Source organism: Xiphophorus couchianus, chromosome 1, assembly GCF_001444195.1.
Source record: "Xiphophorus couchianus chromosome 1, X_couchianus-1.0, whole genome shotgun sequence".
NCBI lineage: Eukaryota > Metazoa > Chordata > Actinopteri > Cyprinodontiformes > Poeciliidae > Xiphophorus > Xiphophorus couchianus.
The window spans coordinates 5847106-5859786 of record NC_040228.1 but is presented as its reverse complement, the minus strand read 5'-3'; the positions used below and the strand labels follow the sequence as shown (position 1 = coordinate 5859786).

Here is a 12681-nt window from a genome sequence, read left to right as displayed (position 1 = left end):
TATTGAAACATTTGGAAATTCATAATCAATGAGCGGCTGGACAACACTGAAATGTGAGATTTTATTTCGGATTTTTCAGATTGTAAAAGACATGTCAATCCAAAACTGCCACTGAGACGCGGGACGAGAAGGTCGGAAAGATAAAATCGTTTAAAGAACAAGGCATGTTTTAACCAAAAAGTTCCGTTTTGTGCATTATTGGCTGCGTTTGATGATGGAGGTCTTCACTCAGGCTCTTCGATAGTGGTCATCCTTTCATTCAAAAACAGCATTAAATCTATTGAAAAAAAACATAGAGCAGCTGCAGTAGCGATACAAGCAACAAATGTCTACTGTCTACCCGTCCATCATGGATGTGTTTGGAAGTTAGATTAGCCGAGCAACAAAGTACTAAAAGAATCTTACCCTAAATTCACAGTATAGATCCTTTTTCTGTAGCTCTTTTTGACTTCAGACAGAAATGAGTATATTAACCAAATAAAATTTTTTTTTGTGTGTGTGTGTGTGTGTGTGTGTGTGTGTGTGTGTGTGTGTGCCTTGAGTCAGAACTCTGGACTACAAGTCAGACGAGTTCCCCTTGAGTCTGAACACTGATGTCTGAATATTCAGCCATGTTTTCCCAGCAGATCATCCAAGAGGCTCTCACACATGTACAGGCAGCGAGGTACGTGGAAGAAGCCTGGAGAAGAGACAACACACAGATTATAATGTGAAAGAAAATGTTCCTAACTGGTTTAAAAAATTAAAAATTAAACCAGTTTGGTTTTCTAGAATCAGAGATCCGGTTTGAAACAACATCACCCATGGTACACCGGGCAATACAGAGAATGCATGGAGCGGCAATGCCTAAGATTTATGCATTGCCTTAAGACACTTCTAATTTCCACTTTCAAGGGAGCTGTGTTTTTTTTTCTGTAAAAATGGTTGGGTTTCTATAGTGTAGTTTGTCCTCCCCTGTGAGTTCCTGTCCACATAATAACATAATCCCAAGTAAAAAAGCAAAGCGATATTGAATGTGGGCACAGGCTGCTGTTGTAACTCCGATCTATTTTTTTCAAGGTGCAGGAGCCCTAAAATCAAACACGGTACATAATAATCTTGTATTTCTCTGCTTTTAGCATAACCCCCGTGTCTAGAGGCGACCTGTAATAAAATCAAAACGTGAGAAGATGGTGACAGGAAGTTGAAAAGCTTCTGCAGTTTTGTTTTGAGTAAAGACTGTAAAGACTAGAGTAAAGACTTCCTGTGCCAGGAAGGGCCACAACTCCTTTAAGAAACCTGTATGAAAAGAGTTACAATAACGTTTCATTTCTCTGGATTAATACATTTTTTTAAGTAAATTGAAGGGAATTGAAATAGATTTTTACTCACCAAGTAACAGGTTATGCTCTCAGGTTATTGGGCTATAATTTGCCAGATCCATAACTACCACTATGCAAATGTGAGGTGTGATGCCAACTACCTGCACATTAATACAATCTTAAATTAAAGTGGCAGCAAACCCGAGCCCATGACTACTGTGTTCAATACATGTTCAGAATTATACGGTCTTGTCTGACTGATCGCTCGGTATTTTAAGCAGCACGTGCGACTTTGAATGTCGCGGGTTTTCTGCTTACCCTTAAACGGTCCTCCTTTAAAATCCAACGCTACTTTCCCTTCTTGGGTCAGATAGCCAAACCACTCGCCGCTCTCGGAGTCAGGAAACTGGACAAAGACAGAAACACCCCAGTGGATGGAGAGTCACAGAGCTTGTTGCACATTCAAAAATCAAAGTTTCAAAACAGGTTCAGAGGTTGTAAGAAAAAAACCAAAACAATGAACTGATTCACAATTAGAAGATAAGCTGTGATAGTTTCTACAGTTGTGGAGTTTAAAGGATTGGTTTTGGAATTTATCTGCTAACCCAACATGATTGGATAGTAAAGGTGAAAGAAAATCTCAATGCAGCTAAGGCTATAGTATGCTATTGATGATCCCTACTCTTAGAACTATTGGGTAAAATTAAGCTTCATACTTAGTATCATCAGTATGCAGTTCGGGAGATCAGATTACAATTTTCTGGCTAAAGTGTATAATAAAACTTTAAATATAATCATCCAAACTTGGTAATACAGAATGAAGCCTATAAGACTGTTGTAAAAAATATGATATTTTTGTATTATAGCCAGGATCAGCAGGATGTTTTCTAAAGCCATATTGAACTGCAATAGACTTGGAATTTGTCTGTATGATTGAATTAAGTTAAAAACATATTTCTGTACATAAATTAGGTGCCTTAGAAGTGATTTGAAGCAACATTCATTGTGAATTGGAGTTGAACTGAATTTTTTTTGTTTTCGAAATAAATGTAACTTTAGTTTATCACAATAAGAATAGTAACAATATCTAATGTTCTCTAATGTGGGGAGTTCATAATCATATATCTCTACAAGCACTGCTTATCAGCCACAATTAATTTCACTGGCCATCAAATCAGCTTGTTTATCTAACCCCTACAGCTAAATGTGTTATTTTCCACATTTGAACCACATGGTGGCGCTGTTGTCTCTATTATCCAGTCTTACTCTGATCTGTGACTACAGATAATTTGGTTTGGATTTGAGTTTTTTGTGCAAAATTTAACAACAAGCAGCTAAAAAACGACGAGTTTCTAATAAGAATTGGTCAAACAGTTCTTTTTGTTTTCTAAACACCATCCCAAATGATGATGAGTGATCCAGAAAACTGCCTCTGACAATAAGCATCAAAGTCAACATGGACCAGCCGTCTATAAAGAGACAGTTTTATTCCAGGATTTTTAGAGGACAAACCCTGCAGAAGGGAAACTAGCTGTATCCTTACATGTTTTTACACAAAATGGATTAAAACAAGTGGAAGAAAAGGGAATCTAACGGAGAAAGCTGATCAGATTCCACGTCTTCTACCTCACTGCTCTAAATACCACAAGACCACTGCAGATCCACCGCACTATAGGCTTCAGCTGCTCATCTTAAATATTCCTGCATAAGCAAATCTATTGCAGTGTGCAATTTGTTGGTATTTAGAAGAGTTTATAAGAAGATCTGTTTCAGTTTGTTTTCATTATTTGATGGTTTTTGTGAAGGCTTTATTCGGTGAGCTTCACTACTTGTTTCCAAAGCCCACCGGCCAAACAGTCGCGCTCTTGTCCTCATGTTAGCAAAGAGAAAACGTACTTTAAAAATCGACATAAAACATCTAACATCTAAGAAGAAGAAAAAAAGTACGCTTCAGATTCTTTAAAGTGGAAAAAAAAAGTTTTGTGGGTCGTATCATCTAGAAATTCCTAAAATATAAAAGTCCACTTTGGTTCTAAAGATGGTGATTGAGTCCTTTAGGTCTGACATGGCTTGCAGAATTAGAAATAAAAGCGTTTTGTTGTTGCGGCTGCTTCGCCTGCGGGGTTCACTCACGTGGCTAAAGGTGTACTCATAGACCCTGAAGAAGTTCTCCAGCAGCTCAGGGTTCTTGGTCTGACTGTAGGCCATGAGGAAGGCGACGAGCGCCTCGCTGTGAGGCCACCACAGCTTCATGCTCCACTCCAGCTGCTCACACAAACACAAGGTCCAACCTGGCGCCTTTACGGACACGGAAAGGCAAAGCGAAGCGCAGCAGTTTCTGCGTGCACACTGACCTGAGTGGGGCAGTGACCGTCCACGTCCAGGAAGTAGAAGAGGCCACCGTGGGCTTTGTCCCAGCCACTCTCGAAGGGAAGCTCCACAAACTTTTCAATAGCAGTTCTCTGGATCTCCTTGTTATCGTTGTCGGCGGCGTACCGCAGCAGGAACCAGCCGGCTTCCAGGGCGTGGCCTGAGTCAGCACACGAGACACGGCAGAGGTGACCGCTGAGCAAGCAGCTGGGAACCAGGAAACGTATTTATTTCAAACTGACAAAAAGTAAAAACAGAAAAAAAAATTTTTTAAATGATTGTGCCCATTTTACATAATTTGTTTGAAAAGGAGCAGGTAGAAGACACAAGACCTTGTGATTTCCTGCCCCTCTCATACTCATCAACCTACAGACATTTCAGTCTCTCCACTCCTGATAAACTCTTAAATTATTCCCACACTTTATGACACTTGGACCTCACATTCTCCTCCATAAATGTGCAATTATTTATATGTTTTTAGCATCAACAATTGCATTTTTGGTCTTTGAGACACCCATCCTATGCAACATATTCCCAATAAGTTCCTTTTTGAACAGTTTTTTAAGCCGGTTTGTATTTGTACTTTATTTAAGCTCATCATTTAATCCATTCCATAAATCAACGCCACACACTGATATACAAAAACTCATTTTGGTTGTTGTAATACATTGTTTTGTTTTTTTTGTTGTTTTTTTGTTTTAAATCCGACTCCTTTTATATTACAACGCCCTTAATTACTAACCTTATGCTTCAACATTCACTAACACTGAGTGTCACCTGGGTTCTGCAGCCGGCCCAGACATCCAGGCAGCTCTGCTCCGGTCGCAGACACGTTCTCTAGGATCGCTGTGCCGTCTCTCTGTGCCAGATTACACACAGCAGAACAACTCAAGGCTTCAACCATATTCTAATCCAGAATGAATAATAATTAACCTAACGCAAAATAAATAGCACACTCTCGTGTGCAAAGTCAGTCGACCCTCATTTCTTTTCCCAAGCAGCCAGATTTTACTGTCGTCTGTAAACCGTCAGGCTTTCTGCAGAGCTTTCCTTTAACTCCAGCTGATTCCTCCCACTTTCAGTCTGGTCCGTGTATAAAACAACTTTTAGGCAATGCTTTTATTTCTTTGTTTTTTTTTAAAGAAATGATTCTTGCTCATACTTGCAAGAATTAACAATCATATTATATATTTTATTAGAATAATCTCAAAGCAAATGATTAAGCACATATAACTCTTCATTTGTTATTTGACCAATAGACCTGAATTCAACATGAAGGTTTTACGCAAACCTCATTTTTATAAAGCAATTATGTATCTGCCTGTAGCCACGATTTAGACCTATATGTCTTCATAGATTTAGACTAAGAAAAAAAAACTTGAGGTCCAAAAAACAGTAAGTTATTTTAAAGTGCAAGAAAGCATAAACAGAAACAGATTCATTTGATCAAACATGAACAAATATTATATTATCTCATTTATTTTATACATTTATTTTTCCAGTTGTGGTAAAGCAGTAATATCATCAAAACATGGATTAACCATCTAAATGTCTATGTGGCAAAAATTGAAGAAATTATGGTAAATATTCTAAGATATTATTTTTTTACTAGGAGTACATAAGTAGATAAGCTTGTAAAATTGCTTAGAACAGTAAATAAGATGCCGATTTAAAAAAAAAAAGTAAATTCTGAAAGAGGTCTATATGTAGACCTTTAATAAATGTTGAAAATTGTCCCTTTTTAGCAATTAAGACACCAGAATTAGCCTACATCTATATGTTAATTTTGAAATGTTTGCATGAAAACCCTGTGTTCACTGGACACACACCTGGACATGTTGCTGAATCTCACTCACACACCAACTTCCCAGTTCTGCGTACTTTCCCCCAGTCTCCGGCCGGCCGTCGGACAGCTGCTGGACCAGGCACAGCAGCATCATGGGAACTGCCATGCTGTTAGTCGGATCGTCCCCTGGGAGCTGGGGCCTTCCCAGACCCGACGCGTCCTCCCGGACCCAGTAGATCAGCTGCTCCATCATCTGCTCGGCCTCCAGCTGAAACGCGCCGCGGCGGAGCGCGGGCACACACACACACACACACACACACACACACACACACACACACACACACACACACACACACCCACACACACCCACACACACACACACACCCACACACACACACACACTGTGTGAGAACCATCAGGAATGTGCCTCCGAATAAATGGTGTTTGGAGGCGTCATATTGTTTTAACTACTTGAACGTGACATCAGCTAATAAACACTAAAGTTACAGTAAAGTTGGCCAGTTTACTTCAGCAGCCAGCAGCAGGGGCGCCCTCTGGTGGCTTGAGGAACCCAAGCAGCTGCTGACTGTGTGTGTCTACGGGACTAATGGATCTACAGTTAAACCCGGAATTATGCTTCCGGAAGATTCACATTTACAATTATTCTTATACAACCAACGTTTTTATTGCTGACTGGAAATGGGATGGGAGTTCTCAAAAGATGGCACAACAATGTAGAAGGCGTGCCAGTTTTGTTTTTTTTAAGAAATTTTATTTAAAAAAGAAATTTCTCAATTATTAATGGCAAAAATTTCATTGGCATAACAGCAGAATTTTAAAGATTTTTTTTTTTTTTTTTTTACATTTCCTGTTACGTAAACAGCGATAAAGAATCATTTAGCTACGGACTTAGAAATTTAAGACAAAACGCAAATAAGTTAAAGTTCATCGGTAATCCCGGTTTATTCCTACCTCCATTTCCTTGTCGCCAGTGACCCTGCTCAGTTCGTCCATGGCCATTATATAGAAACACTCGCTGAATATGGTCCTCTGAACTTTGACAGCTTTGCCATCTCTTGTTAAGCAAAAGGCACATTTCCACTGATTTCCATTAGTGGACACACGTGCAAACTTTCTGAGGAATTCTCCCCCTACAAAGCAAACAGATCAGTGTGATTTATGTTTTGACGCACCAAAACGCCCTTTTCATTTAGTTTTGCATTTGTAAAATGCATAAAGTGAATTCAAAACAGATTGGTTACGCTCTGACATTATCAATGTTTTACGAAAAGAGGACGTATGCTGTTGTTGACGTGAGAGCTTGGACAAAGAAAGCAATCTGATTCTGGTCAATAATTGGCTGAGGCACATGACAGATAACTGATTACTGTCGGACTGTAAAATCTTACCATCTTCGTCCTGCGGGAGGCTATCAGAAAGCAGCTCGGAGCAAACAAAACCCCTGCCCTGAACTAGACTGATCACGGCTGAAAACGGGACAAAAAGCTTCATCACACCAAGGCGTGTGTGTGTGTGTGTGTGTGTGTGTGTGTGTGTGTGGGTGTGTGTGTGTGTGTGTGTGTGTGTGTGTGTTTATCCTAACATCAGAACAAACTGCCAAATTTAGTTTTAACGTTTCAAATGTTTCGACTCACAGGAGCCTTAAACGTACCGGCCTTTGCTGCTGCCAGGATGTCAGGCCTGTGGAAGCGATCCATGCTACGATACAGACGGCAGTACATCCACACCTAGAACAAATCAATAAAAAAATCCAGATGTTAAGTCTGGAAGAAAGTTCACAGAGAGGAGAATATGTTGAAACATCCATTGCAGAGACTGACCTGTCTTCCCTGCAGCCACACATACTTCAGCTCATCATAAACATTTCCCTCCCTCCCAATGCAAGTGAAGAAGCCTCTGAAACAGCAAGTGAGACACGTTTGTCGCGGAAACCACAACTGAATGCACCATGACCAGTAGTGGAGCAGATGTGTAGCTATACGGTACCCGTGTACTGTGTCGTGGGAATATTTGAGCCAGAATTCCACGACAGCGTCCAGCTGCGCCCGGATGTGCTGCCGGCACTCTTCCAGCTTCCCAACAGACATGCTTCCTATCAAACGGCATGGCGAGATCAACAACCAGGACCAACTGCATGTTGACTCTACAGCTGCAGCTGCGCTTCATTCGTCATCCTACGTTTTTATTACATTCAGAAGAACAAAAGTGTGAAAATGGTCACTTCTAACTATTAACGCTTGTCTGTAGATGCCAATAAGTTTGAGCTGAATAACAAAAAATTAGGGGCGCACCGATTTATCGGCCAGCCGATTTTCTTAATTTTGGGAGATCGGTGATCGGCCGATTTTACATATGAAGCCGATCTTATCCACTGATCTTATCTAACTTGGCAAACATGTAAGAATCAGCCTCTGTCCTCTTTTGCTCTCCGGTGAGAAAGGTTTGGCTGACAGACCGGCCCACCAAGTCATGTCTGCAAGTTTACAATTAACAATACTGACCCCACTGTTGCCAACTCGACAATTTTCTTGCTCTATTGAGCAACAATTCAGACAAAAAAAAAAATCGGTATCGGCCAAAATCGGAATGGGCAGGTTAAGCTTTTTAAAAGATGGGTTAGAAAACTGCAATCGGTGCACCACTAGATTTACCACAGTTCTGCTTTCTCGCATTTATTTTTCTCCATTTTTTTTCTTTAGGCACTTGACTCTGAATCCTTTTAATGTTCGAATGATTCTAAGTTAGAATTAAAGGACTTGGCCAACAAAAATATTCACCTAATCAACATTCGGGTAATAAAAATCGAGTGAAAACGAGTAAGAGAGCTGCTTGATTTGTGCAAAATATAACCAACAGAGTAGCCTGACAGACATAACGTTAGGTTTTGCCGATTCTTAGGAGCTGCAAGCTACAATCTTGGCTCTGCTTCTTCTCCGCCTTCTTGTCTTGGTAAGTTTTCCCAAACGTTGAAGGATAACCAGCCATGATTCACAGCTCACAGGTGAAGCAGCCAAAACAAAACACAATCTGTGCATTTTGCCTCTATGTCCAACATCAGTGTCTGTCCCCAAAAATGCACTTCTAGAAGAGCAGTCAAATTAGAGCTGATGATGTTGTAGCTAATACCTTAATGAATCCTATAAGTGACACACAGTCACGCGCGCACACAATTAAAATGACGCCTTCTAACCTAAAAACTGCTGACATCTCATTCCAGATTTTGCTGAGCCTGCATGTTCATTCTAATGTTGCAGACTTATTACAACCTCCTAAAAGCGATGCTGTCAAAGATTAAATGTATTTATTTATTCACCGTCTTCAGTTCTGTTTTAAACGTAAAGTTTTAAGAATTAAAAACCGATCGACTGATAGGGGATTTGAAGCCTAATGATAACCTGATCGCTGACCAGTGAGTCTTCCGCCGCTCGAAGCGCGAACAGAAAACTCTGCCTAATCCTAATCCGTCCTAGAGAATAAATAAGTGAGATAGATGTTGTGTCTCTCTGCGTTTCTGTCCAGCCGGTTGCGGCGGCAGCGAAGCGCAGCTTGGTTAAAGGACAGCGTTTACCTGCACGTCCAGCAGCGGTCCGCCTGTCGGCTCTGGATCAGCTCCGCTACTTGTGTTGGTCACATGATGCAGCAGGAAGGGAAAAATTAACAGCCAATCAGAGCCGAGCAGGTCCAACCGACTCCGCGGATTCAGAACTATTTAGATTTGGTTTACTGAATGCTAGCAGCTCTTTGCGGAGCTCAGAAGTTATGTGTTCGTCGTTAGTTTGTTTAAGCCAACAACAGTTACAAACTACCATGGACATCAGGGCGACTCCACAGCGCCCCCTGCTTATGATGATACTTTATGAACAGAAGGACACTCCTGATCCAGTTTGGTGTGTGACTCCTATATTTTTGTCCCATTCCTGATACTATAAGTCAGGAATACTCAGCTGTAAATCTTGAAAGTCCACAAAGACACTTTTCAAATAGTCCGTTTACTATAAACAGTTAAGCCAACAACAGTTACAAACTATATATATATATATATATATATATATATATTCGACAGAATGTTGGTGGACAAATGTTTATAAGTCAGGTATTGTATAAAAAAAGAAACCACATTCTGTCTTTAACAAAAAAAGCACAAGAAGGCACCGATGACTAAACAAAGGGTCAAAATAGGCATTACAATTAATAAAGCTGTGAATCAACCAATGAATCATGAAGGGGGGGAAAAAACAGGAGAATTAGTTGGGTTTTTTTTTTGTTTTTTGTTTTAAATAGATAATAGATCATTCAAAATAAGAAAAAACATCAGATTAGTAAAAGTTCTAATTAGCTCATTAATTTTATCTCTGATAAGGTGGATATAAATTCGGGGCATCTCTCAGACATTTGCCTCTGACACGCTGCACTCGGTGCTAACGCAGATTGCGCAGCAGGGCGCCTCCCTTCCTCTTCTGGGTCCCTCAGCAATGAGCGAGATGAATGAAGGCAAGACAGTAACACATTCAGTCATGTGGCGACTCAGACGGAGACAATCAATACAACCACATTTCGATACCGCCGAGTTTCTAATCATGTCCTGCTGCTGTTGCTGCAGAGGAACCTTCTTGCCATTTACTCTCTGGGCTTCACCTGGCAGTGGCAGCATCAGGACTGGCGGCTGGCAGCGTTCGGCCTTCCTGCGACGCAGTGACGGTGTGATGCTGATGCAACGGAGGAATCTCCTCGTTTGCAGGTTCTCTTCTTGAGTGTTGAAACGGAGTCTTTGAACACTCTGGTGAGGAGTTGAGACATGTTGTCAGTGAAGACAGTGTTACTCAGTCTAGCAGACGTCCAGCCGCCTGCCATCTCTGTAGTAAGCATCTTCCTATAGTTCTAGAGAGGAGCTTTAATCAGAGCAACTTTAGATTCTGTTTAGCACAATGGCAGGTACGTTTCGGGGGAACTGTCTGTGCGGCGTTGTAGGTGCAGGCGTGTGTATAGCAGGTAAGCGCTGTAAAGATCTTGGGGGTGGAAAAAAACGGAGCAACATGATGCACTGACAAGAACTCCTGTCTGGTGTTTAGGATGCGCCTTCCTCATTCTAGCTGCGCTCCCCGTTGTTCAGATTGCTTTGGGTAAGTCAGACATTATTTTCCTTTCAAGTTTGTACTTTGTGTTTGTTTCAAACACATTTCTCCTGCCCTGGATGTGTGTGTGTGTGTGTGTTTTTTTAATCAACTTATTACTGATGGATATGTCTGCATAATGTGTTATTCTTCGGGCATATCACTTTCGTCACACCCAGACCGGTCACTTTTCTGTCGCATCTAATATGAAGAGACAAACAGTGCCGGTTAAAATATTGCACTGGGAAGTGAAATCTTTACACAACCAAAGATTGTGTAAAGATCTTTGGTTGTAGATCGTGTTGCTGTGAAACATTACTTTCAATTCTTGGTAGGGAAAAAAAAAAAAAATCACTTTTCATATTTTTTTTTCCCGAGCAGTGGTTGCATTAGTGCTCAGCATGTGTTTGTGAATGAACATGAACATGATGTGAAGGTGGAAAACCTTTCTTTTGTAGCCAATTTTTCCACAAAATCCTCTGAAGCTACCAGTCGGTTTTGCGATCCTTAAAAAACTCCTCGATTAAGAGTTTCCATTTCAAAGCTGTTCTTGACCATCGGCTGCTTTCCACTCAGTATGATTCTGTCAGTGATTCTGATATAATTTAGATATGATTCTAAAAAATATAATTGAACTATTTCTACTTCATATACACAGTGTCACAGACTTAGACAAGTCCTTGACGGTTGCAGTTTATGATGAAATTTAACATCAGTATTTTTCTAACAGGTGCAGTTTACATACATGACTGTCCAGTGGGGCCAGTTGTTCCAGTTTATATGATGGTGTTTGGGATCTTGGTCCTGCTGATGATGGCCCTGTTCGCACTGCCGAAGCTCCTTTCTCCAGCAGCGCAGAGTCACAGCGCCTGGGTCGTCTCCTTCACCATCCTGTTATTCTTGTCTTCCATTTGGCTTCTAGTCGGTCAGTCCCAGCTGAGAACCGATCTCCAGGCTTGTCTGTGATGCCGCGTTTTGTTTGACAGCAAACCATGTCCCGTTTCTTGTTAAGATGAACATGAATCAGTTGTGTGTCTGTCTGCCAACTCTCTCTGCACCCCCACAGGCAGCTACCACGTTTATTCCATATACCCACCCAACTATGAGAAGAACACCACGGATTCCGACAGCTCCACCAGGAGGATCGGCGTTCCTGACCTCCTGACCTCAGAGAACCAGAGCCTTTACAGCCGCAACCGCAGCCAGAACTTGTGGGAGATGATTCAAATCCTCAACAGCACAAACAGAGGGACCAACAGAAACCCGACTAGCGCCCAACAACAGCCACAACAAGTGGCGTCTGTGTCACCATACTGCAACAGGACCGTGTACTTGTTTGCTTTCTGGACCACCACACTGGGGCTAGTGATCGTGGGAAACGCCCTGCTGCTCATCATCTGTCTGTATGGGTTCATGAAATGCATAGATGTGTTTGTACATTATCTCTACTGAACTGACTGCTGAACGACAGATAGAGCCATTGCTCTGCAGAAGGAAAGAAGCAGAGGGACAGCTGTCCTGTATGGAGTACAGAAACTGTCTAAGTCAATCAGCAAATCAGCACTGGAACATTATGGGCTACCAGGAGCCTGTTAGTTAGATATTCACAAAACACAAGTTTTCACTGTGAGAACTTGTGTTCTTTCAGTCACTATTTGGCTGTCTAAATATTTTTTTAATATATAGAATTAGGACATAAAGTTCCACCAAACAGGTCACCGAGCTTAGCGCTTGTTCTGGAGGCAAGTTAAGCTAGCTGTGAAAGGCTAAATGATCAAGCAGCTACTCTTTTGCCTTGGCATATTTCATTATTGAGCTTAAATCTGAAGTTCCAATATGGAGAAAATTAACTGAAGTGTCCACTAATACCTATTTTGGAAATCAAAGCTGTCCCGTAAGAGCAGTCATACTTTTGGGGGCAGCTTTTTTTCTCTCACAGCACGGTAAATGGTCTTAGCTGCAAAAAATATATATCTGTGTAGTTGGTAGATAAAAAGTGTAAGAAAGCACAATTTAAAAAAAAAAAAAAAAAAGGAAAATTATTTATAAAAATGAATTGGAAAAGGGAAACAAAAAATAATGTCCTCCAAGA

The 12681-nt window shown here is 41.0% G+C and overlaps 2 protein-coding genes across 4 annotated transcripts; one reads left to right on the top strand and one right to left on the bottom strand.

Annotated features, from left to right (window-relative positions):
* Window positions 1-47: 47 nt before the first annotated feature.
* renbp (renin binding protein) lies at window positions 48-9202 on the bottom strand. Of its 3 annotated transcripts, none has more exons than XM_028013366.1 (11): window positions 9047-9179; window positions 7465-7570; window positions 7299-7374; window positions 7130-7205; window positions 6430-6608; window positions 5501-5725; window positions 4449-4530; window positions 3656-3831; window positions 3435-3566; window positions 1620-1707; window positions 48-679 (listed from the first exon to the last, which is right to left on the bottom strand). In XM_028013366.1, exons 2-11 carry the CDS (start codon window positions 7563-7565, stop codon window positions 606-608), a joined length of 1209 nt encoding a protein of 402 aa, XP_027869167.1. In that variant the 5' UTR covers window positions 7566-7570; window positions 9047-9179; the 3' UTR covers window positions 48-605. The 3 variants fall into 3 exon arrangements, 2 of the variants coding, with proteins under 2 accessions (XP_027869167.1, XP_027869174.1); XM_028013373.1 differs by having other exon boundaries at window positions 7465-7652; window positions 9047-9096; XR_003594977.1 differs by lacking the exon at window positions 48-679 and having other exon boundaries at window positions 3656-3878; window positions 9047-9202.
* Window positions 9203-9798: 596 nt separating this feature from the next.
* LOC114142464 (uncharacterized) lies at window positions 9799-12628 on the top strand. Its single transcript, XM_028013764.1, has 4 exons — window positions 9799-10467; window positions 10548-10598; window positions 11320-11514; window positions 11656-12628. The coding sequence occupies exons 1-4, from the start codon at window positions 10404-10406 to the stop codon at window positions 12039-12041; spliced, it is 696 nt and encodes a 231-aa protein (XP_027869565.1). The 5' UTR covers window positions 9799-10403; the 3' UTR covers window positions 12042-12628.
* Window positions 12629-12681: the final 53 nt, after the last annotated feature.

Excerpts from the sequence above, each read along its gene's own strand:
- renbp (XM_028013366.1), bottom strand. The coding sequence starts at position 7,565 with ATGTCTGTTGGGAAGCTGGAAGAGTGCCGGCAGCACATCCGGGCGCAG. Across the intron at positions 7,206-7,298 it reads TGTGGCTGCAGGGAAGACAG|GTGTGGATGTACTGCCGTCT; the intron begins GTCAGTCTCTGC and ends GATTTGTTCTAG. Across the intron at positions 6,609-7,129 it reads CCTGGCAGCAGCAAAGGCCG|GGGGAGAATTCCTCAGAAAG; the intron begins GTACGTTTAAGG and ends TTTGCTTTGTAG.
- LOC114142464 (XM_028013764.1), top strand. The coding sequence starts at position 10,404 with ATGGCAGGTACGTTTCGGGGGAACTGTCTGTGCGGCGTTGTAGGTGCA. Across the intron at positions 10,468-10,547 it reads TGCAGGCGTGTGTATAGCAG|GATGCGCCTTCCTCATTCTA; the intron begins GTAAGCGCTGTA and ends TCTGGTGTTTAG. Across the intron at positions 11,515-11,655 it reads TTCCATTTGGCTTCTAGTCG|GCAGCTACCACGTTTATTCC; the intron begins GTCAGTCCCAGC and ends GCACCCCCACAG.